This window comes from Hyla sarda, chromosome 2 (assembly GCF_029499605.1).
Source record: "Hyla sarda isolate aHylSar1 chromosome 2, aHylSar1.hap1, whole genome shotgun sequence".
NCBI classification, from domain to species: domain Eukaryota; kingdom Metazoa; phylum Chordata; class Amphibia; order Anura; family Hylidae; genus Hyla; species Hyla sarda.
In genome coordinates, this window is record NC_079190.1 from 92,961,171 (window position 1) to 92,987,530 (window position 26,360).

The following is a 26,360-nucleotide window of genomic DNA, read 5'->3' on the forward strand; positions in this document are numbered from 1 at the left end:
TGGCTACCAATAATCTGTCCAACACTTTTGTACTACACTGGCATGTCATTCCTGTATGTCACCACCTGGATTGTATTCTCATCTTGATCCTACTTGTCTTTATTCATGCTAATGTCAATTATTTGCTTCATTCACTGCATTGTAGTTTGGTCCCTCCCCCTTTTATTTTGGCGCCAAATGAAACTGTATTTAATCCCTGTATGTACTGTATAGCACTATCACTGATCTGAAGAAGGGGACGTTTTCCCCCGAAACGCGTTATCCTGTTTACTTTGCTTTATTCTCAATAAAGTGGTCTAGCTTTGTTCCACATCACTTCTCTGGTCCGATCCTTCTTTTCCACACTGGAAACCATAGCATTTTTTTGCATAATATCATGGTGTACCAGGGGCGGACACAGACAGCAGAGGGCCCCTGTGCAAAGAATGTGCCTGGGCCCCCCCCCCCCCCCCCCCCCCGCAGCACTGTGCCCCCTCATGTACCTAGACCCCACCGGAGGGCCTCCACTTACCCCGCGTGTGTAGTGTCGCCACTTGCCTTGTTCACCACAGGTGGATGGAACGGCTCCTGAGGTGGGCTCCGGGTGGCCCGTCCCTCTCAGTGTGAGGGCCCAGTGAGTACTCCCCCGGGTCAGCCTGACCTGTATCTAGCTGGGAGGCAGAGGGCAGTGCTCCCCTTTACATTCGCACCCCTGGACTTAGCACGACACCCCTTGGCACCCCCTGGTTCCTTGGCTTCTTATCATTAGTGATAGAAGTGACTTACAGGCAGGGCCAGACTGGGACCAAAAATAGGCCCAGGCATTTTAAAATAAACAGCCCATTTTTATGGTGGGGGTCTGACTCATGGGACCCCCACCAATCACCTTGGTTCAAGTGGCTCCCGAGATGTTGGAAAGCTGCAACTCCCATCATGTCTGAAGTGACTACAGCTGATGGGACAGTCAGGAGACTACACAATGATATCAGTGACTACAGCTCTGATGGGACAGTTAGGAAAATACACAATGATATCACTGACCTGAGTGACGTCTTCTCTGTTGTCTTTACTTTTCTTCTTCCTCTGGTCCAGACACCAGGATTTCTTCCATCTTCTCTGCAGAGTCTGACACCTGGACATCATTGGTTCCTTAATTTGTCAGTAGATCCTCATCCTCTGTATGATGACAATAATCATTATAACCTTGCCAAATACTGTACCCCCTGAATATAATACTGCCAACCACTGTACTCCCTGAATACTGCCAACCACTGTACCCCTGAATATAACACTGCCAACCACTGTACCCCCGAATATAATACTGCCAAATACTGTACCCCTGAATATAATACTGCCAACCACTGTACCCCCTGAATACTGCCAACCACTGTACTCCTGAATATAATACTGCCCACCACTGTACCCCTGAATATAATACTGTCAACCACGATACACCACTGAATACTGCCAACCACTGTACCCCTGAATATAATACTGCCAACCACTGTACTCCTGAATATAATACTGCCAACCACTGTACCCCTGAATATAATACTGCCAACCACTGTACCCCCGAATATAATACTGCCAAATACTGTACCCCTGAATATAATACTGCCAACCACTGTACTCTATTAATATAATACTGCCAACCACGATACACCACTGAATCACCCCATACACCCCACGCACTCCATCCTCAATCTCCTCATCACCCCATGCAACCCATCCTCAGTCTCCTCATCTCCCCCATACACCCCACACAACCCATTCTCAGTCTAATCATCACCCCATGCACCCCATCCTCAGTCTCATCACCCCATACACCCGACACAACCCATCCTCGGTCTCCTCATCACCCCCATATACCCCATCCTCAGTCTCCTTATCACCCCATACACCCCACGCACCCCATCCTCAGTCTCATCACCCCCATACACCCCACGCACCCCATCTTCAGTCTCATCACCCCATACACCCCACACAACCCATCCTCGGTCTCCTCATCACCCCACACACCCCATCTTCAGTCTCCTCATCACCCCATACACCTCACCCACCCCATCCTCAGTCTCCTCATCACCCCATGCACCCCATCCTCAGTCTCCTCATCACCCCATACACCCCATGCACTCCATCCTCAGTCTCCTGATCACCCCATACACCCCATGCACTCCATCCTCAGTCTCCTCATCACCCCATGCACTCCATCCTCAGTCTCCTCATCACCCCATGCACTCCATCCTCAGTCTCCTCATCACCCCCATACACCCCATGCACTCCATCCTCAGTCTCCTCATCATCCCATGCACTCCATCCTCAGTCTCCTCATCACCCCATACACCCCATGCACTCAATCCTCAGTCTCCTCATCACCCCATACACCCCATGCACTCAATCCTCAGTCTCCTCATCACCCCATGCACTCCATCTTCAGTCTCCTCATCACCCCATGCACTCCATCCTCAGTCTCCTCATCACCGCATACACCCCATGCACTCCATCCTCAGTCTCCTCATCACCCCATACACCCCATGCACTCCATCCTCAGTCTCCTCATCAGGTAAATTACTGCTGTCAGCGGCAGGTCCGGGACCTGTTGCTGCAGCATATAGTATGAAGTACTGGCAGGGGGCCCTGCAGGGGCCCAGACTGTGAGGCCCAGGCTGTGACCTGGGCTACTAGGGGGGGCCCCCTAACATGCTGGGCCCCTGTGCAGCTGAACCGGCTGAACAAGTGATATGTCCGCCCCTGCATGGAACTTTCTCCAGGTTTGGCAAGCCCTTTCCTGAACCCTTGGCTCGGCAGCTGTCTCCAGCATTGTTACCCTGCTTGGTGGGTTGATACACGAGTTTTCCACTCGCTCCAGGTGAACACCCATTACCTACGGGCAACCTGTGCCCACCTGCCTCTACTTCATCATTCCTTCGTTATTTGTGGTAACACACTAGGCGCTAGGCTGGTCTTTACTTTTCTCTTCAAATACAACATATTCTACAGACATGAGGGGAGTTTTAGCTTTACAATAGCAGGAGAGCCACATGAACCAAGGTTATTGGTGGGGGTCCCAGCATTTGGACCTCCACCAAAAAAATGGGCTGCTTATTCTAGAATGCCCTGGCCTATTTTTGATTCCAGTCCGGCCCTGCCTGTTAGTCACTTATATCATTGTGTATTCTCTTGACTGTGTCCCATCAGTGCTGTAGTCACTGATATCTTTGTGACATGTATGTTGCCTTTCTTTCCTTCAAGGAATGTATAAAATACATTTGCATATTAATACAGAGGAGTCGGCGAGTCGGAATTGGAGTCGGAAGTACAAAAAACTGAGAAGTCGGAACATTTACCGTATTTTTCGTCCTATAGGACGCACCGGTGTATAGGTGCAAAATCTAAAAAAATAAAGATTTTGAACCCAATAGTGGTCTTCAACCTGCAGACCTTCAGATGTTGCAAAACTACAACTCCCAGCATGCCCGGACAGCCGTTGGCTGTCCGGGCATGCTGGGAGTTGTAGTTTTGCAACATATGGAGGTCCGCAGATTGAAGACCACTGCATAGGAGGTAATACTCATGTGTCCGCCGCTCCGGACCCGTCACCGCTGCCCTGGATGTCGCTCCATCACTGTCCCCGTGTCCCCGTTGCTCCGAAACGTCTCTGCTGCCGGCCGGGTATCCTTGCTCTCCGTCGCCGTCATTACGCACGCCGACGCACGTACGCGACGACGTGATGACGAGGAAAGAGAGCGCCGGCCATACAGGGGATCCCTGAACGGAGAAGACACCGAGGAGGCAGGTAAGGTCCCTCCCGGTGTCCTGTAAGCACTAACCCGGCTATTCAGTCGGGCTGTTCGGGACCGCCGCGTCTGAAGGGAAAGTGACACTAACCGCGGCGGTCCCGAACAGCTTTGATCGCCGCATCTGAAGGGTTAATACAGGGCATCACCGCGATCGGTGATGTCCTGTATTAGCCGCGGGTCCCGGCCGTTGATGGCCGCAGGGACCGCCGCGATAGGGGTGTATTCGCCGTATAAGACGCACCAACTTTTTCCCCCCAGTTTTGGGGAAGAAAAAGTGCGTCTTATATGGCGAAAAATACGGTATCTACCGACTCCACAGCCCTGGTTGGCAGACAGGCGCATCTCAATGCGGTAATTTGACACATCCATTATTGACAGCGCTTTGCCATATACAAACATAGTGCTGTTTGTAATGTTATAGCGATATAGCATTATAACTTGAATCATTTTTAAAACATCAGGATATAAAAACATTTGAACATCGAATCATTATACACTTCATATGCTACTAATTTATATAAAGCTGGGAAGCTCTTTAGGATCAATGTGTATTGGGGAGTTTGTTTTGTAACTATAGCGGTGCGCTATTTGAATATATGAAAATATGAATATTCATCTGTAATATTTTTAGAATGGTTGTGTAACAAGCAGGTGAGAACATTTTTATTCATTCTGGTTTTTTATTTGATTTGATTAGTTACTTCACAGTATGCTGTCGGGATGTGTCTCGTTCAGACTTTAGTTGTGGTATACAGTGGTCCCTCAAGTTGCAATATTAATTGGTTCCAGGACGACCATTGTATGTTGAGACCATTGTATGTTGAGACCAGAACTCTATGGAAACCTGGTAATTGGTTCTGAAGCGCGCAGGGCTGGATGTCAGCCGGTCTTACCGCCATTGCGGTAGTGCGCGCTGCTGACTTTACTTCTTAGAAGTCCTCAAACCGGGTGCCAGCTCGAGGATAATAGTGGGATCCTCGCTGGTAAAGAGGCTTCAGGTGACCCATACGGTCCTCTTAAGTATAAGAGCATGCATGACAGTATTTGAACTAAATGTATCTGTCTTTTTAAAGTTACTCTTGTGACTCTGTTTAGCACCCCTGATGACTTCACTTAATAATAAGTGATAGAAACGCGTCGGGTGAGGGTGACTTGATCAGTAGAAAAAGTGATCAAGAAGGGAGTATTACCCAAAGAGCAATTCTTAACAGGTGCTCTGAGGGGGTCTAGGAGTGCTTTTTGCCACTAATATAGCACCCTTGACCTATTTTTCTTAACAGCTCTTCATTATTTTCGAATCGGAATTTAATACATAAAACACAAGCACATTATACACTTTAATTGCTTTAAACTTTTAATTGGATTATTAAAAGTTATATTTTAGGCACCTCTTGCACCCAGTACTTATATTGGTCACCTGGTTATATATTATTTGGTTCTGAAGCCACCAAAAATGTCATCCAAAAATAGGAAAAAGTGAGGATTAAAGAATAATAAGTAGATAACTAATACAGATAAAAAAAAAAAAAGATCTGCTGGGAGCTGTAAATCACTGTCTATGTCAGTGTTTCCCAACCAGGGTGCCTCCAGCTGTTGCAAAACTACAACTCCCAGCATGCCCGGATAGCCAACGGCTGTCCGGGCATGCTTGGAGTTGTATTTTTGCAACAGCTGGAGGCACCCTGGTTGGGAAACAATGGTTTATGTAGAGGACAGGAGCTTCTTCAGGGTCCTATACAGTACACACAGTGTCCCAAATGGAGCCGCCCTTACTTGGTGTCCAAAGGAGCAGCTAACCCTGGCACAGGTAAGGAGTAGTACATAACTTTTAGTTCCTCCCTGTACTGTAGGGGGCGCTACCAGACATCAAAATGGTGCATGCATTCAGTAATAGAGGTGATATACCAGTAAAATGTCCATTCTGATTGGTCAGTTCCTCCAGTTGTGTCACATTTCACAGATCTGGACTGTCTGTAGCATTGTATGTTGAGTCTGTTTTCAAGTTACGATGGTCCAGAAAAAAACATTGTATGTTGAAACTATTGTATGTTGAGGCCATTGTAAGTTGAGGGATCACTGTACTTGTTTGAACGTGCGATGCTCAGATGCAGTGTCGGGTTTGCTTGTTTTGACCCTGCTGCTGGGCAATCTGTCCTATAAGAGTTCCACTTTGTATTTTATAATATATGTAGCTATATATATATATATATATATATGTATATATATATATATATATATATAGATAAATATAGCTATACCCGTGAGTGTGTATGTTTCTAGTTAGAATCGCTTTTCTTTCTTGCTCTATAGATGTAAGAAGAGATGAGCGAACTTACAGTAAATTCGATTCGTCACGAACTTCTCAGCTCAGCAGTTGATGACTTATCCTGCGTAAATTAGTTCAGCCTTCAGGTGCTCCGGTGGGCTGGAAAAGGTGGATCCATTCCTAGGAAAGAGTCTCCTAGGACTGTATCCACCTTTTCCAGCCCGCCGGAGCACCGGAAAGCTGAACTAATTTATGCAGGAAAAGTCATTAACTGCCGAGCCGAGAAGTTTGTGACGAATCGAATTTACTGCAAGTTCGCTCATCTCTAGATGTAAGGATATTATTCACAAATGAAGGGACAAATTGTACGAGATCGAGGAGATAAAGATGATGGGGGAGATTTATCAAAACCTGTCCAGAGGAAAAGTTGCCCAGTTGCCCATAGCAACCAATCAGATCGCTTCTTTCATTTTTAACAAGGCCTCTGAAAAATGAAAGAAGTGATCTGATTGGTTGCTATGGGAAACTGGGAAACTTTTCCTTTGCACAGGTTTTGATAAATTTCCCTCGATGAGAATAAAATACAGGAATTGATGAAAGAAACTCTGTATGTAAACTATAAATATTCAGATCGATGTTATTATTTGCGCATCTGAGTGTGCGTGCTTTCCATTTAATAGATACATTTATAGGTCCATTTGTAATATGTACCAAGGCATAGAATGGAGGGTTCTGGTGATATGGATGTGTATGAGATTTGGTTTATGTAAATTTATTATTTGCGCATCTGGGTACGTAAATATGTATATTTTTGAAAATTGCTGTTATGTACCAAGACATGAAATAAAGGCTTATGAGGGTATGAATGTATATGAGAATGATTAATATAGAGATATAGAGATTTATTATTTGCGCATTTGGGTGCGCGATTTTATATAAAATAGATATATATGTGATATAGAAATATAGAAAATTGTGAAAAATTCGAGCTAAACTGATCGCATATTTGGTGTACATGGTTGTTGATTTTTTTTCATCACATTTTGAAGGACTATGGGGGAGATTTATCAAAACCTGTGCAGAGGAAGAGTGGTGCAGTTGCCCATAGCAACCAATCAGATCGCTTCTTTCATTTTCCACAGGCCTCTAAAGAGGCCTGTGGAAAATGAAAGAAGCAATCTGATTGGTTGCTATGGGCAACTGCACCACTCTTCCTCTGCACAGGTTTTGATAAATCTCCCCCTATATGTCTATTTCCTATGTACCTGTACAAGTATAGGGTTTAGGGTGGTGTTGCAATACATATCTGTATACAGTGGTCCCTCAAGTTACAATATTAATTGGTTCTGGGACGACCATTGTACGCTGAAACCATTGTATGTTGAGACCAGAACTCTATGGAAATCTGGTAATTGGTTCTGAAGCCCCAAAATGTCATCCAAAAAGAAGAAGAAAAGTGAGGATTAAAGAAAAATAAGTAGATAACTAATATAGATAAAGCAAATCTTTACATATAAAAGTAAGAAAGATCTGCGGGGAACTGTAAATCACTGTCTATGTCAGTGTTTCCCAAGCAGGGAGCCTCCAGCTGTTGCAAAACTACAACTCCCAGCATGCCCGGACAGCCAAAGGCTGTCCGGGCATGCTGGGAGTTGTAGTTTTGTAACAGCTGGGGCCACCGTGCTTGGGAAACACTGGTCTATGTAGAGGACAGGAGCTTCTTCAGGGTCCTATAAGTTAAAAAAAGTAATGGAGTCGCCCTCACCTGGTGTCCAAAGGAGCATCTAACCCTGGTACAGGTAAAGTGTACAGAACATGTAATACCTCCCTGTACTGTAGGGGGCGCTACCAGACACCAGTCAGTGCATACGCTTCAGTAATACAGGGGTTTTACCAGTGAATGCCCATTTTGATTGGTCGGTTCTTCCGGCCATTGACACGTTTCACAGATCTGGACTGTCTGTAGCATTGTATGTTGAGTCTGGTTTCAACTTACGATGGTCCAGAAAAGACCATTGCATGTTGAAACTATTGTATGTTGAGGCCATTGTAAGTTGAGGGATCACTGTATATCACTATTTTAATACTGATACTGGTATCTAGTTGTGTTAGATTTTATTTTTACTTTTTCAGTTTTTCTGTTGTTTTTCTGTAACTGTAACTGTTGTCTTGGTGCTTTTTTTTTTTTAATACAAAATGCCCCTACAATATAGTTACATAGTACGGTTGAAAAAAAAGACATGTCCATCAAGTTTAACCAAGGAGGTAAAGGGAAGGAGTTTGGGACGATAAGGGGGAGATGATTAAAAATTTTTTTTACTTATGCATCAATATTATTTTGTCTAGCAATGTATCTAAACCTGCTTTGAAGCCCTCAACTGTTTTTGCTGTGACCAGTTCCTGAGGTAGACTGTTCCATAAATTCACAGCTCTTATGGAAACGCAGGCTTGTCCCCCCAGACTAAGCCTTTATTTTCTACAAGCAGGGGTTTCCCCATATTTTTTTTTATGCTCCATTTATATACCTAAATAAGTTGATCATGTGCCCCCTTAAAGGGGTTATCCAGGAAAAAACTTTTTTTTATATGTATTAACTGGCTCCAGAAAGTTAAACAGATTTGTAAATTCCTTCTATTAAAAAATCTTAATCCTTTCAGTACTTATGAGCTGCTGAAGTTGAGTTGTTTTTTCTGTCTAAGTGCTCTCTGATGACACCTGTCTCGGGAACTGTTCAGAGTAGAAGCAAATCCCCATAGCAAACCTCTTCTACTGTGTGCAGTTCCCAAGACAAGCAGAGATGTCAGCAGAGAGCACTGTTTCAAGACAGAAAACAACAACTCAACTTCAGCAGCTGATAATTATTAGAAGGATTAAGATTTTTTAATATAAGTAATTTATAGATCTGTTTAACTTTCTGGAGCCAGTTGATATATAATTTTTTTTTTCCTGGAATACCCCTTTAAAGGTCTCTTCTTAAGACTAAACAAATGTAATTATTTTAATTGTTTCTCATAGCTAATATGTTCATTGCCCCATATTATTTTTATGGCGCGCCTGTTTACCTTTTCCATATCTAGTACATCCTTTCTATGAACTGGTGCCCAAAACTGAACAGCATATTCCAGGTGAGGCCGCATCAGTGCTTTATAAAACCAAAGTATTATGTCCTTGCTGGCCTTAGAAGCAGCTGCTTGGCATTGCACAATGAATGTTAAAGGGGCATTCCACCATTAAGTGATTTTAGTACTTAGCTGTGAGACAGTTATAGCCATGCTTAGGAAGGATCCATGCTTGCCTTGGAGCTAAATAATTATGTTGTGAGATTACAATAATGCTGAGGCTATCTTTTTGTTAACTGGGTATTTCCTGTTGGAGTTCATTCTCTCAAACTACAAATCCCATAGTTCCTTCTTTGTAAGTGTGATTTAAAGGGGTTCTCCGGTGCTTACACATCTTATCCCCTATCCAAAGGATAGGGGATAAGATGCCTGATCGCGGGAGTCCCGCAGCTGGGGACACCCGTGATCATGCACGCGGCACCCCGTTTGTAATCAGTCCCCGGAGCGTGTTCGCTCCGGGTCTGATTACGGGCGACTACAGGGCCGGAGGCGTGTGACGTCACGCCTCCGCCCCCGTGTGATGTCACGCTCCGCCCCTCAATGCAAGCCTATTGGAGGGGGCATGATAGCTGTCACGCCCCCTCCCGTAGGCTTGCATTGAGGGGCGGAGCGTGACATCACACGGGGTTGGAGGCGTGACGTCACACGCCTCCGGCCCTGTAGTCGCCCATAATCAGACCCGGAGCGAACATGCTCCAGTGACTGATTACAAACGAGGTGCCGCGTGCATGATCACGGGCGTCCCCAGCTGCGGGACTCCCGCGATCAGGCATCTTATGCCCTATCCTTTGGATAGGGGATAAGATGTGTAAGCACCGGAGAACCCCTTTCATTTTTCTTCCTCCCATACATCAACCACCCCAACATTGAAACACACCGGTGCTAGGTTCAATGCAATAGATCAGTGTTTTCTAACCAGGGTGCCTCCAGCTGTTGAAAATACTTGAAAAATGATCTCCCACTGAGTGGTCACTCTACCCATTGAAGTATAAACAGGCTCACTCTGAACACCTGACTAGTGGTGTAATTTCTTGAGCCACACTGCAACCGATTAAAACCGTCAAGACAACAGTCATTTTGTATTCTGTTAAAAATAAATGTAGGGTCAAAAATCACAGAACAATTGTGAGACCACCGTCACACACAGGTACAGACACTATATTATGATCTACACTAACTTTACAGCCCCTGTAACATAGTCAAATAAAAAAAAACATTCCAGAATACCCCTTTAAGCTTACTGGTCTAATATCAACAATCATATTTACATCATTCTTTTTGTGTAAGGTAGTGGTGAATTTTTTTTAATGGAGCCTTTAAAGGGGTACTCCATTGGCCAGCGTTCGGAACATTTAGTTCCGAACGATGTGTGCGCGCGCTGCAGGGGTCGGCCAAGCCCCCTCATGACGTCATGTCACGCATCCTGAATGGGAGGGTGTGGCGTGATGTCACGAGGGGTGTGGCATGACATTCCCCATACAGGTTAATGGGACTCTTCTGCAGCAGTATTTCCAAGCGGAATAGTCCTGCAGAATTCCGCTCTGAAATTCTGCTGTGTAAACATAGCCTAAAACTCGTGTTACCCGGTGTCAGCTCCTGCGTTCTCCGCTCTGCGATTGTGCCGCGGACCGATGTTCCTTTCATGCTTGGCCTGAAAATAAATTGAACACTGCCGCAGGACCCAGGTGTATGCTCCTCATTTCTTTCTTCTTTATTGTTGATAGCCTAAAACTCAACCTGTATGCTGGGGCATACAGCATCCATATTCGGCAGTGGAATTTTAAAACTGTCTCCTGTCATATCCCTGCCGTACCCCATTCATTTCAATGAGGTGACCGGAGTGAGCTATAGACTGGTAGGTTCATTTTCCCACTGTACTCAGTATTTTAACCGGACTAAAAACAGGGTTTTGCTGCAATGTTCTATGTGGTTCAAAAACTGGATATAGTGGGGAAAAGGAGCCAACTGGAGTCACTAGCTAACTAATCACCTAATTGAAATGGAAAGGGTACGACATAGGTCGGGTACGATATATGGCAGCCAAATCCCTCAAAAGTAGTTACCAATTGATTACATTCAGGCCATTAAAGTCAATAGGACCTGTGCCTCTCCATGCCCGTATGCATCATATCTGTGCCGTTCATGGCACGTATATATATATATATATAGGCAAACTTTGGGATGCCAAAGTATAAATATATGAACTATGTTTTGGTTATTTCCTAAACATGTATGTGTACTGACTCAGATTCAAAAGTGTAGCAGATAATGCTGTTTGGGAAATCAGTCGAAAGTACTTACTAGGTGACTATGTTCATTCCCTTAAAGTCAATGGGGCCCATGCCTATCCATGCACGTATACACTGACTTATCATTTCGACAGTATCGACATATATGTGCCATGGAGGTGAGCTCGTTGTCTCCCTTGTACGAGCTGTAATGTAAGAACCAACAAGATCCCTCACAACTATTGATGCAGTATAGTAGCTTTAATGAGTAAAAATACATTTCTTGCTCCTGTTCGCCATGGCACCGTTAGTAAATACAAGTCACTTTAGAGACATCTGTATACTGACATCTGTATACTGTGATAGCCCTTCCTCTCCGGTATCCATGTGATAGTAATGTGGCTGCTCTTCTATATTATATATCTTCATGAGCAGGAAGGATTCAGGTATCAAATTCCCTGTTACTGGTCTCACCAGTGTCATCAGCAGACACAGGAACTATTTTTGGGAAGTGATGTAACTGAATCAGTTAAATTGGAGGCCTGTGGGGAACAGTGAATTCCCATCATTTGCCCTGCAGGCAGTGAAAGCCAAATTATACCACCATTTACCATACGTACACACGTATTCTTTGTACACTGTAGACCATATCTTTCCCAACCAGGGTGCCTCCAGCTGTTGCAAAACTACAACGCCCAACATACCCTGCCGAAGGCTGTCCAGGAATGCTGGGAGTTGTAGTTTTGCAACAGCTGGAGGCACCCTGGTTGGAAAAAAACAGCTGTAGACAGTGGTGATATCAGCATAGCAAACAAAGCCTGTTGTCATCTCAACCAAAATCTGAAAATGAGCTGTTTAAGAAATCCAAAGAGATCAGCTTGGATGATATCGTTCCTGTATTTTATATATAGACACGGATCTAAATTCTGGGCAATGATGATCACTGTTGGGAAGATAAGAAGCAAGATTTATATATATATATATATATATATATATAAAGACCATTACATAGCCCTTGTCTGAAAAGCACTTGGCCACTACAGTATCTCACATATGAGAGTCCACATTTTTGTAACTATTTTATTCCATCTTTTCATGTGAGTGAGTGCACCTCCTGTATAACAGTGTTTTATGTTGTGTCCCCTCAAAATGATTCACCATACAGCCACTAATGTCAAAGCCTTGGAAACAAAAGTGAGTGCACCTTAGTGGAAATGTCTAAATTGGACCCATGGATTAATGTAACCATGTCCTGTGGTCTGATGAGACTAAGATTAACCTATTTGGTTCAGATGGTGTCAAGCTTGTGTGGCGGCCACCAGGTGAAGAATACAAAGATGAGTGTGCCTTACCTACAGTCAAGCATGGTGGTGGGACTGTCATAGTCTGGGTCTGTATAAGTGCTGCTGGCACTGGGGAGCTACAGTTCATTGAGGGAACTATGAATGCCAACATGTACTGTCATATACTAAAGCAGAGCATGATCCCCATCGGAGGAGTGGACGAGGACTCAAGTGACAACCTGTGAAGCTCTGGTGAACTTCATGCCCAAAAGGCTTAAAGCGTACCTGTCATCAAACCAAATTTTCTAAACTAACTCAGATTATATTCCCTAACTTCTCCTAACACCCCTCCTGCCCTGAAAAAAAAATTCAGAGCTTTAAAAATCTCTGTTCATACCTTTCCCCTTGCTCATATTGTGTGCGCTCCAGGTGGGAGAAAGGGGGCGTTCCCCAGCAGGAGCAACGTCACTGAAGCCTGTGACAGTTGTGCCCCACCATGCCCCACACGGACTTCCTGAGTTTGGTCTCTTGCCAGGCCGGGAGGAGACCAAACTAACTGTTTGACTTGTGCAGGGAACAGAACAGAGCCACCTTGTGGCCGTTTTTTCAATCACATTAAAAACATATAAAGGTTGAGAATTTTAACAGCAAGTAAATAGCAAAGTGTCTTATAATTACATAATGAACAATAAATTAAAAGTTTAGTTAGGTGACAGGTACTCTTTAAGGCAATGCTGAAAAATAATGGTGGCCACAAAAAATATTGACACTTTGGGCCCAATTTGGACATTTCCACTTAGGGGTGTACTCATAGGTGTGCACAGCCTATTGCATTAGGGTGTGCACTCTAAAGCACAAACTCATGCTGCGCGCATGCGTATATACGGTATATATATATATATATATATATATATATATATATATTTCCTCATAGGCAGAGTTACCCGTTACCCATAAGTATAGGCAGAGTTCCCCCCCCACACACTTTTCCCTATAGGTATAGGCAGAGTTCACCCCCCCCTTTCCCCATAGGTATAGGCACAGTTAGTGTTGCTTGCGAATATTCGCAATTCGAATATTATTCGCGAATATCGCATATTCGCGAATTCGCGAATATAGCGCTGTATATTCGTAATTACGAATATTCGTTTTTTTTTTTTTTTTCTTCACAGTACACATCACAGTGATCACCCCTCTCTGCTTCCAGCTTGTGTGGTGTAAAGAAGGCTGTAATACTACTGTGTAAGACTGGCGTGCGTAAATTCGCATATGCGAAAATTAGCATATGCTAATTTTCGCATATGCGAAAATTCGCATATGTTAATTTTCGCGTACACGTATTTTCGCACACGCGAAAATAAAACGAGAATATAACGAATATGCGAATATTCGCGAATATATGACGAATATTCGTCCATATATTCGCGAATATTCGCGAATTCGAATATGGCCTATGCCGCTCAACACTAGGCACAGTTACCCCCATCTTCCCCATAAGTATAGGCAGAGTTACCCCCCCCCCCCTCCCCATAGGTATAAGCAGAGTTACCCCCCCCTTCCCCATAGATATAGACAGGGTTTAAAATAAAATAGAGTGATGCTCACCTGATATCCCACACAGAAATGTCCTCAGCAGCAGGGGCCGCGTCTTCTCCCCTCCACAGTACAGGCGCCGATGAGTGACATCACTCTGGAGGCACACTGGTTGGAAAATACTGAGTTAGGCAACAGAATCTAACTGAAGGTTTTCCAACCAGTGTGCCTCCAGCTGTTGCAAAAGTACAACTCCCAGCATGCACGGTCTGTCAGTACATGCGTGAGTTGTAGTTTTGAAACAGCTGGAGGTTTGCGCCCCCTCAATGTAAATGTACAGGGTACATTCACACGGGCAGGTTTACAGTACGTTTTCTGCTTCAAGTTTGAGCTGCGGCAAATTTTTCGCCGCAGCGCAAACTCCTAGCGGGAAACTCACTGTAAACCTCCGCCAGTGCAAATGTACCCTAAAAACACTACACTAACACATAATACAGGGTAAAACAGTACATATGCACTCCCTTACACTGCCCCCCCCCCCCCAATAAAAATGAAAAACGTATTGTATGGCAGTGTTTCCAAAACGGAGCCTCCAGCTGTTGCAAAACAACTCCCAGCATTTCCAGACAGCCACTGACTGTCCAGGCATGCTGGGAGTTTAGCAACAGCTGGAAGCACCCTGTTTGGGAATCACTGCCGTAGAATACCACTATGTCCACCCCTATGCAATCCCTAATTTAGTCCTCAAATGCGCATGGCGCTCTCTCACTTCGGAGCCCTGTCGTATTTCAAGGAAACTGTTTAGGGCCACATATGGGGTATTTCCGTATTTGGGAGAAATTGCACTACAATTTTTGGGGGCTTTTCTCCTTTTATCCCTTATGAAAAGGAAAAGTTGGGGGCTACACCAGCCTTTTAGTGTAAAAAAAAAAAAAAAAATTTACACTAACATGCTGGTGTTGCCCCATACTTTTTATTTTCACAAGAGGTAAAAGGAAAAAAAGACCCCCAAAATTTGTAACACAATTTCTCCTGAGTATGGAAATACCCCATGTGTGGGCGTAAAATGCTCTGCAAGCGCACAACAAGGCTCAGTAGTGAGATTGCACTATGTACATTTGAGGCCTAAATTGGTGATTTGCACAGGGGTGGCTGATTTTACAGCGGTTCTGACATAAACGCAAAAAAGAAATACCCACATGTGACCCCATTTTAGAAACTACACCCCTCACAGAACGTAACAAGGGGTATAGTGAGCCTTAACACCCCACAGGTGTTTAATGAAAATTCTTCAAAGTTGGATGGGAAAATGAAAAAAAAAATCACTAAAAATGCTGGTGTTACCTTAAATTTTTCATTTTCACAAGGGAAAATAGGAAAAAAGCCCCCCAAAATTTGTAACCCCATTTCTTCTGAGTAAGACCATACCCCATATGTGGATGTAAAGTGCTCTGCGGGTGCACTACAATGCTCAGAAGAAAAGGAGCGCCATTGGGCTTTTGAAGAGAAAATTTGTCCGGAATTGAAGGCAACGTGTGTTTACAAAGCCCCATAGTTACAGAACAATGCCCCCCCATGTGACCCCACTACACCCCTCACGTAATGTAATCAGGGGTACAGTGAGCATTTACACCCCACAGGTGTCTGACAGATTTTTGGAACAGTTTTTCATTTGCACAGCCCACTGTTCCAAAGATCTGTCAAACGACAGTGGAGTGTAAATACTCACTGCACCCCTTATTACATTCTGTGGGGGGTGTAGTTTCCAAAATGGGGTCACATGTGGGGGGGGTCCACTGTTCTGGCACCACGGGGGACTTTGTAAACGCACTTGGCCCCTGACTACCATTCCAAACAAATTTTCCTTCCAAAAGCTCAATGGCGCTCCTTCTCTTCTGAGCATTGTAGTTCGCCAGCAGAGCACTTGATGTCCACACATGGGGTATTTCCATACTCAGAAGAAATGAGGTTACAAATTTTGGTTGGTGATTTTCTCCTATTACCCCTTGTAAAAATGTAAAATTTGGGGAAAAAACAGCATTTTAGTTGTCAAGCACCTTTGGGATGTATCACTGTATCCCTTTTTACGTTTCTTGAGGGGTGTAGTTTCCAAAATAGTATGCCATGTGTTTTTTTTTTTTTTTTTGCTGTTCTAGCACCATAGGGGCTTCTTAAATGTGACATGCCCCCCAAAAACCATTTCAGAAAAACTCACTCTCTAAAATCCCATATGTGACTCCTTCTCTTCTGAGCATTGTAGTGCTCCAGCAGAGCACTTGACGTCCACACATGGGGTATTTCCATACTCAGAAGAGATGGGGTTACACATTTTGGGGGGCGTTTTCTCCTATTACCCCTTGTATAAATTTCAAGTTTGGGGGGAAACTAGCATTTTAGTGAAAAAGAATATAATTTACACGTCCGACTTTAACGAAAATTCGTCAAACACCTGTTAAAAGGACAACTGCAGTACTAATGAAGTAGTGCTCTAATATCATTAAATAAGAAGTTATGCAACTTACTAATTGTGCTCCATTACCTTTTCTGCACAGTTTAGCTGCTTTGCTGTCACAGGAAGTTGCGGCCTGGGGCTCTAATGTGAGTAGCGTCTACCTGTTATTCCCTATGGGGCTGTCAGCTAGGTCGACGCCCCTGCAGATCCTCCAACCTCATACATATTCATTAGGCTGTTATGTGCTCTGCTCTAATTGGCTGAGCGCACAGTAGGGGAGTTTCAGGGCTGTAAGCTGAGCCGTTTGGATGTGAGCAGAAACAGAGCCTGTGCCTGCAATCAGCTTCAGCATGGCTGGCTCCCCCCTCCTCCCCCCTCGGTCTCCGTGGTGACATCTGCCCGGGTGCTAAAGTGTGCTGCTGTCAGTGAAGGCAGAAACCCTTTATGTGCCTGCCTCTCACAACCATGTTAGCTATTGTACTGTGTGTGTCCCTTTTCTCACTGCCCTCTTGGAATAAAGTTTACAGCAGTGTGCTGCTGAGAGAAAGCATAGCATTCCTGTGGGTCACTGCTGCTGAGAGGTCCATAAGTCCACATTGTCCCCCTGTCCTCAGTCCCTAAATGTTGCACCATAATCTATCAGTGTTTCCTAACCAGAGCACCTCCAGCTGTTGCAAAACTACAACTCCCAGCATGCCCTTACAGTTTTGCAACAGCTGGAGGCACCCCTGCAACTCCACACTGTACATTATAGCTATGTAAGCTGTTTTCCAGGCAGCCGCAGCCGGCTCTCCTATTGGACAGGGGAGAACATGTGGTGAGGATGGGAGGGGATAACCACAAGGGAAGGAGCTGTGGGCGTCACTTTATTATAATTTATTATAATTTCCTTGGGTGGAGAGGAGGGGAGAGAGCAGCAGCTCACAGGAAGCAGGCGCAGGGGGTCATGGGAAATGTAGTCTTTATAACATGGCTGCTTACTGATACAGGTGGCAATTACCAGAGAACGGCTGGACTGTTTTGGACAAATGAGGTATCTTTGGAAAGGTCTTTTAATGAGCTATCAGATGAGGTAAACATTTTTTTTTAAGTACCAGTGCTGCAGATGTCCTTTAAGGCTCACTGTACCCCTTGTTACATTCCTTGAGGGGTGTAGTTTCCAAAATAGTATGCCATGTGTTTTATAATTTTTTTTCTTTTTTGCTGTTCTAGCACCATAGGGGCTTCTTAAATGTGACATGCCCCCCAAAAACCGTTTCAGAAAAACTCACTCTCCAAAATCCCACTGTCGCTCCTTCCCTTCTGACCCCTCTAGTGCACCCGCCGAACACTTGACATACACATATGAGATATTTCCTTACTCGAGAGAAATTGGGTTACACATTTTAGGAAGATTTCTCTCATTTTACCCCTTGTAAAAATTCAAAAATTGGGTCTACAAGAACATGCCAGTGTAAAAAATGAAGATTTTGAATTTTCTCCTTCAATTTGTTCCTATTCCTGTGAAACACCTAAAGGGTTAACAAACCTTTTGAATGTCATTTTGAATACTTTGAGGGGTGAAGTTTTTATAATAGGGTCATTTGTGGGGTATTTCTAATATGAAGGCCCTTCAAATCCACTTCAAAACTGAACTGGTCCCTGAAAAATTTTGATTTTGAAAATTTTGTGAAAAATTGGAAAATTGCTGCTATACTTTGAAGCCCTCTGATGTCTTCCAAAAGTAAAAACATGTCAACTTTATGATGCAAACATAAAATAGACATATTGTATATGTGAATCAATATATCATTTATTTGGAATATTCATTTTCCTTATAAGCAGAGAGCTTCAAAGTAAAAAAAAAATGCAAAATTTTCAATTTTTTCATCAAATTTTGGAATTTTTCACCAAGAAATGATGCAAGTATGGACAAAGATTAAATTCATAAAGAAAGGCGTCAAACAGGACATAAATATCACAAAGTATACTTTATTGACATGAATCCAAAATGACAAGACATTTTAAATAATTAAAAAATACATATATAGTAACAATCATAAATCCAAAAATGCTGAGAGAGAAACTGGGGCTACGCTTGTCTGCCAGGAAAAGGGTTAAATAATTAGTGCATAAAAGATTTTGGCTCCCGTGGGTTTAGTGAAAAAGACTGCTGCTCATATATTGTATATTAAATATTAAGGTCGGATCCAGCAAGTGTGCTCGGACCACAGGTGAGCACAACAATCATAGAGCAGACAAAAAACCCCAGGGGATCAATAGAGCATTATAGGTAGGGCAAAACCAAAACTGGACAGAGATAACAAAATACTTTACCAAGTGGAGCAAGGAGTACGGCGCTACAGCCACTCGCCACCCAACGTTTCACCAATTAAGGCTTCTTCCGGGGTGTGGACAAAATTTGACCACTAACATAAAGTAGAATATGTCACGAAAAAACTATCTCGGAATCAGAATGAAAGGTAAAAGCATCCCAGAGTTAGTAATGCTTAAAGTGACAGTGGTCAGATGTGCAAAAAATGGCCGGGTCCTACACTGAAAATTGGCTGGGTCCTTAAAGGGGTACTCCGGTGAAAACCTGTTTTCTTTAAAATCAACTGGTGCCAGAAAGTTAAACATATTTGTAAATTACTTCTATTAAAAAATCTTAATCCTTCCAGTACTTATTAGCTGCTGAATGCTACAGAGGAAATTCCTTTCTTTTTGGAACACTGATGACAGTGCTCTCTGCTGACATCTCAGTCCATTTTAGAGACATGGTGGCTCAGTGGTTAGCATTGCTGCCTTGCAGTGCTGTGGTCTTGGGTTCAAATCCCACTAAGGACAACAATAAATAATGAGTTATTTTTATTATAATGACATCAGCAAAGAGCACTGTGCTCGTGATGTCATCAGAGAGAATTCCATAAAGAAAAGAATTTCCTCTGTAGTATTCAGCAGCTAATAAGTACAGGAAGGATTAAGATTTTTTAATAGAAGTAATTTACAAATCTGTTTAACTTTCTGGCACCAGTTGATTTAAAAGAAAAAAGGTTTTCACCGGAGTACCCCATTAAGAGGTTAAGATATTAACATTCTTGCTATTCCCATGTAACTTGGTGTGCACTGGTTGGATAGGTGTTATGGTATAAAAGCAACCTGTACCTTTTCTGAAGTTGATGGCGTGTGCCAGACTTATAAAATCACCTACCTTATCCTTCATCTTGTACCCATTATCTCTGTATACAAGCCCCTGAGGGAGGAAGTTTTTGTGACCATTCTGAAGCATGAAGATGAAGTTATCCTTCTTCACATCCTTCTTCTTAATATGTAATCTCTAGGCTTCTCTGGAAGAAGGAACAATATGATCTTTATACAGTACACACTTTTTAAGGTAAGTAAGGTCATGACTTTATAGGGCTTTTGACCCTAGATACCTCTTATTATTTAAATGACCCCTTCAGCGCAGAGATATCAAATTTGAAGCGTACCCGTCAGATCAAACAAAAATTTTTTTTTTAAATATATCACTCAGTACCTAATCCTGACCATGTACATCTAATTTTTATGTGTCTAGCACCTTTATTTTTTTATTTCACTTTTAATTTAGCTCACTAGTCTGAATTCCTCTCAAACGGAGGGGGCGTGGCCTCACTGTGCAGGTCTCCGCCTCCTCCCTCAGTATGCTGTCTGCTCACATCTCCCCTAGCATTAGCAAAACTACAACTCCCAGCATGTCCTCACTGACAGTAGCGGGACACAAGCTGACAGTGGGAGGAATTTTTCTCCAGCTGTGAGCCCTGTGCTCACAGCTGTCAATCAAGGAAGTGTGTCCATGACATAGGTGATGACGCATGGACAAAGCAGGACTAGTATGTGTCCAAGCAGGCGGGGGGGGGGGGGGGGGGTGCAGTTGTTTGACTGGCTTTTTTCAGTATGAAATACTGAAAATTTTCTAATGAAAGCAATTGCTTTACAACATATCAAAAGTTTTTGTATCTGACGGTGCCCATTTAAGAGGATATGCATATTAGGCTCTGGAGTCCACTGGGCTGTCCCAGCCCGGCATAGTTCAGCCTCTTCACCAGTGAGTCCCTCTCCTGTCCGTCAGGGGGTAGAGAAGGTGAGCAGTGTACAGAGGGGAATGCATAACTTAAGGGCAGAACTGTGCTGGATTCTAGAACCAGAGGAGTGCATCCAGTCGACTCCAAAGCCTAAATTGCATATATTTTTATACTCTGATTACTTGGCGTTGAAGGTGTCAATTATCTAATGAGAGATAAGTACAGATTTAGGGTCAAAGGGGGAGATTTATCAAAACCTGTCCAGAGGAAAAGTTGCTGAGTTGCCCATAGCAACCAATCAGATCACTTCTTTCATTTTTGAAAAGGCCTTTGAAAAATGAAACAAACGATCTGATTGGTTGCTATGGGCAACTTGGCAACTTTTCCTCTGGACAGGTTTTGATAAATCTCCTCCAAAAACCCTATAAAGCCATTCCCTTACTTTATACAGCCATTCCCTTACTTCCCTTACATTGCTGACAGGTCCACTTTAAAGCGTACATGTCAGATCCCACAAAAAACAAACAAACACGAATATGTTACTCAGTACCTTGCACATCTAATTTGTATGCATCTATCAGCTATATTTATTATAAAATCCCTCTTTTCATTATCTCACAGTGTTAGAAATCCTCTCAGGGGAAGGGGGCGTGTCCCTCCCTTATGGTGGTGGGAGGTGATTGGTGCGTCTGCTCATGAAGCCTTGTCAATGACTTATCTCTTGTCCATGACTCATGGACAAGCCTGATGTTGCTGCAAGACTGGTTAGTGTCCCAGTAGGTAAATGGAACCCTCGTGGTGGGATTTTCAGGAACCGTTTTCTTTATAAAATATTCAAAACATTTTAAACAACCGTATTACAAAAGGAAAAATGTACACTGAAAACACTGAAGGAAAGATATGGAGCAACTCACTCATTCAAACGGAGGCAGCGAGACATGTCACATCACAGTCGAGTCATGGTCGAGCATTTCATCCACTGCCTCCCCGCTGTACCATCGCTCGACTGTGATGTGACGTATCTTGCTGCCTCCGTTTGAATGGGTGAGTTGAGCTTTTGGAATACTGCCACTGCAGTTTTTGAGCCAAAGTCAGAAGTGGATTCATAAGGGAGGAGAAGTAGAAGCCCTTCCTTTATATGTCCTATTGCTTTCGAATACATTTCTGGCTTTGGCTCAAAAACTGCCAGAAAAAAAAAAACAAGTGGAAACTCAGCCTAATAGAACCCCTAGATTCCGTGTGCATAGCTGCCACCTATTAAGAGGCTGCAACCTTGCAGTGTGTGATGTGGATTTTTATGCAGAAATTTTTTTTTCAATGGGAGAAATCTGCAGCGATTCCTGGCAAAGACTTTCTGATGTGGTGTGGTTTATTTATTTTTCAGCATCATTTGGACAGTTAAAGCTTTTTCCCATTGAACTCAATGAGAGGTTCTGGGAAGAGATTCTGCATCCAGATCAGCTCAGATGTTAACATCTGAGCTGGTCTGGATGCAGGATCTCTCCCCAGAACCTCTCATTGAGTTCAATGGGAAAAAGCTTTGGCTGTATTACAATCTGAGCTGATCTGGATGTAGAATCTCCCCATCAGAGCATTTCTGCATGGAAATTCACCTCTCATTGAGTTCAATAGGAAAAAGCTTTGACTGTATTACAATCTGAGCTGATCTGGATGTAGAATCTCCACAGAACCTCTCATTGAGTTCAATGGGAAAAAGCTTTGACTGTATTACAACCTGAGCTGATCTGGATGTAGAATCTCCCCAGAACCTCTCATTGAGTTCAATGGGAAAAAGCTTTGGCTGTATTACAATCTGAGCTGATCTGAATGTAGAATCTCCCCATCAGAGCGTTTCTGCATGGAAATCCACCTCTCATTGAGTTCAAATGGAAAAAGTTTTGACTGTATTACAATCTGAGCTGATCTGGATGTAGAATCTCCCCAGCACCTCTCATTGAGTTCAATGGGAAAAAGCTTTGACTGTATTACAATCTGAGCTGATCTGGATGTAGAATCTCCCCAGCACCTCTCATTGAGTTCAATGGGAAAAAGCTTTGACTGTATTACAATCTGAGCTGATCTGGATGTAGAATCTCCCCAGAACCTCTCATTGAGTTCAATGGGAAAAAGCTTTGACTGTATTACAACCTGAGCTGATCTGGATGTAGAATCTCCCCAGAACCTCTCATTGAGTTCAATGGGAAAAAGCTTTGGCTGTATTACAATCTGAGCTGATCTGAATGTAGAATCTCCCCATCAGAGCGTTTCTGCATGGAAATCCACCTCTCATTGAGTTCAAATGGAAAAAGTTTTGACTGTATTACAATCTGAGCTGATCTGGATGTAGAATCTCCCCAGCACCTCTCATTGAGTTCAATGGGAAAAAGCTTTGACTGTATTACAATCTGAGCTGATCTGGATGTAGAATCTCCCCAGCACCTCTCATAGAGTTCAATGGGAAAAAGCTTTGACTGTATTACAATCTGAGCTGATCTGGATGTAGAATCTCCCCATCAGAGCGTTTCTGCATGGAAATCCACCTCTCATTGAGTTCAATGGGAAAAAGCTTTGACTGTCCAAATGATGCTGAAAAATAAATAAACCGCACCACGTCAGAAAGTCTTTGCCAGGAATCGCTGCAGATTTCCCCTATTGTTAAAAAAAAAAAAAAAAAAAAAAAAAAAAAAGCTGCATAAAAATCCACGTCACAAACTGCACGGTTGCAGCCTCTTAATGTGAACTAGCTCCAGCACTCATTCCCTCCTGCAGACCATCAGTGCCCATGTGCAGAGCATCCTCCTCCTTATAGGGCGCTCCACCAATCAGGCCCCTTGTGCAGCACATCACCCTCACCTGCAGAGCATTACTCTCACATCAGCCCCCTCCTGCAGATCATTCCCCCCACATTATTCCTCCTCCTTACCACCTGAACCCCCCGGTGCCCACCCCAGTGGCATTTATCACAGCAGCCTGCTGCCTGGCGTCCCTCCATAGAGCTGCATCCTCTGCCTTCCCGGCCGATCACGTGACCCGCCTCTCCAGCCTCCAGAGCGGATCCCAGGCTGCATCAGTCTGCAAGACCGAGAGGACCGCGCCGCATCCCTGCCCATCCGTCCCTCCCGAGACCCCGCCCGGAGCACCGGGACACAGGCAGGGCACGGAGCCTGCAGATGAGAGCTGCCCTCCGGCTGGACATCGCAGCCAGCCCCGTCCATGTGCAGCCCCTTCCTCCAGTCTCCAGGACAGCATCCATAATCCTCCGGCTCCCCAGTGATCGGCACCCCGGGATCTGACCTCCTACCCGCTACCGTACACAGCTCCGCATCCTCCATCATGGCCGAGAACAACGAGTGCAGCATCAAGGTCCTCTGCAGGTTTCGCCCCCTGAATCAGTCGGAGGTGCAGAGAGGAGACAAGTACCTGCCCGTCTTCCAGGGCGACGACTGCGTGGTGGTCGGGGTGAGTGACAGCTATTGTGATGGGCATTGTGACCGGGCAGGGTGTGGCAGTGCCCTCCACATCACACAGCATCAGGACCATGGTGGCCACCTACCTCCCTGTGCACCTACCTGCTCTGCAGTGTGCTGCAGTCCTGACCCTTATCCCAGACCCTTATATAATCTTGGGGGCACAGCAATGGGCATCTACATAGCTGACTAGATACACTGTGTTACTATATATGACAGATATATATATATATATATATATATATATATATATATATATATATTATATATTCCTTTCTATTTCATACATAGTATCTGATCATATGTGTTGTTCATCTTTCCTCCACTGTCATGTAAGGCTTGAAACAGCGCCCCCTTGCTGCTCTCCTTGCTCACCACCACCCTTTCATCCCCAGCTTGTCACTATTTCCCTGTCACTATTCCAGTGATCATGGCTTCATCCTGCGGCGATATCATCATCAAAACCACCCTCACCATCATCATCATCCTCACCCTCACCGTCATCCCCATCATCATCATCACCACCATCATCATCATCACCCTCACCATCATCACCCTCACCACAATCATCATCACCCTCACCCTCATCCCCACCATCATCATCATCACCCTCACCATCATCACCCTCATCCCCATCATCACCCTCACCCTCATCCCCATCATCATCATCATCATCACCACCACCACCATCATCATCACCCTCACCACCATCATCATCATCACCCTCATCCCCATCATCATCATCACCACCACCATCATCACCACCACCATCATCATCACACTCACCACAATCATTATCACCCTCACCATCATCATCACCCTCATCATCATCACCCTCATCATCATCATCACCACCACAATCATCACCCTCACCATCATTACCCTCACCCTCACCATCATCATCATCACCCACATCATCATCATCATCACCCTCATCATCATCATCACCACCACCACCATCATCATCACCCTCATCGCCATCATCATCACCACCACATCATCATCACACTCACCACCATCATCACCCTTACTATCATCATCATCACCACCACATCATCATCACACTCACCACCATCATCACCCTCACCATCATCATCATCACACTCACCACAATCATCATCACCCTCACCATCATCATCATCACCCTCATCACCTTCAACATCACACTCACAATCATCATCACCACCCTCACCATCATCACCCTCACCATCATCATCAAAACCACCATCATCATCACCCTCATCATCATCATCACACTCACCACCATCATCATCACCCTCACCATCATCATCATCAAAACCACCATCATCATCACCCTCATCATCATCACACTCACCACCATCATCATCTCCCTCACCATCATCATCATCACACTCACCACCATCATCATCACCCTCATCAAAACCACCATCATCATCCTCCTCATCATCATCACACTCACCACCATCATCATCACACTCACCACCATCATCATCACCCTCACCACAATCATCATCACCCTCACCCTCATCCCCACCATCATCATCATCACCCTCACCATCATCACCCTCATCCCCATCATCACCCTCACCCTCATCCCCATCATCATCATCATCATCACCACCACCACCATCATCATCACCCTCACCACCATCATCATCATCACCCTCATCCCCATCATCATCATCACCACCACCATCATCACCACCACCATCATCATCACACTCACCACAATCATTATCACCCTCACCATCATCATCACCCTCATCATCATCACCCTCATCATCATCATCACCACCACAATCATCACCCTCACCATCATTACCCTCACCCTCACCATCATCATCATCACCCACATCATCATCATCATCACCCTCATCATCATCATCACCACCACCACCATCATCATCACCCTCATCGCCATCATCATCACCACCACATCATCATCACACTCACCACCATCATCACCCTTACTATCATCATCATCACCACCACATCATCATCACACTCACCACCATCATCACCCTCACCATCATCATCATCACACTCACCACAATCATCATCACCCTCACCATCATCATCATCACCCTCATCACCTTCAACATCACACTCACAATCATCATCACCACCCTCACCATCATCACCCTCACCATCATCATCAAAACCACCATCATCATCACCCTCATCATCATCATCACACTCACCACCATC

General features: G+C 44.2%; 1 protein-coding gene across 5 annotated transcripts in view; it reads left to right on the plus strand.

Moving 5' to 3' along the window:
* Positions 1 to 23,560: 23,560 nt before the first annotated feature.
* The window catches only part of KIF5A (kinesin family member 5A), a 158,867-nt gene continuing 156,067 nt past the window's right edge, over positions 23,561 to 26,360 (plus strand). For 4 of the 5 annotated variants that reach the window (XM_056562563.1, XM_056562564.1, XM_056562565.1 and 1 more), the window contains exon 1: positions 23,561 to 24,162. In XM_056562563.1, coding sequence (XP_056418538.1) covers positions 24,037 to 24,162 — 126 coding nt within the window. In that variant the 5' untranslated portion in view covers positions 23,561 to 24,036. The remainder of the gene's footprint in view (positions 24,163 to 26,360) is intronic. The other variant, XM_056562568.1, reaches the window with a different exon arrangement.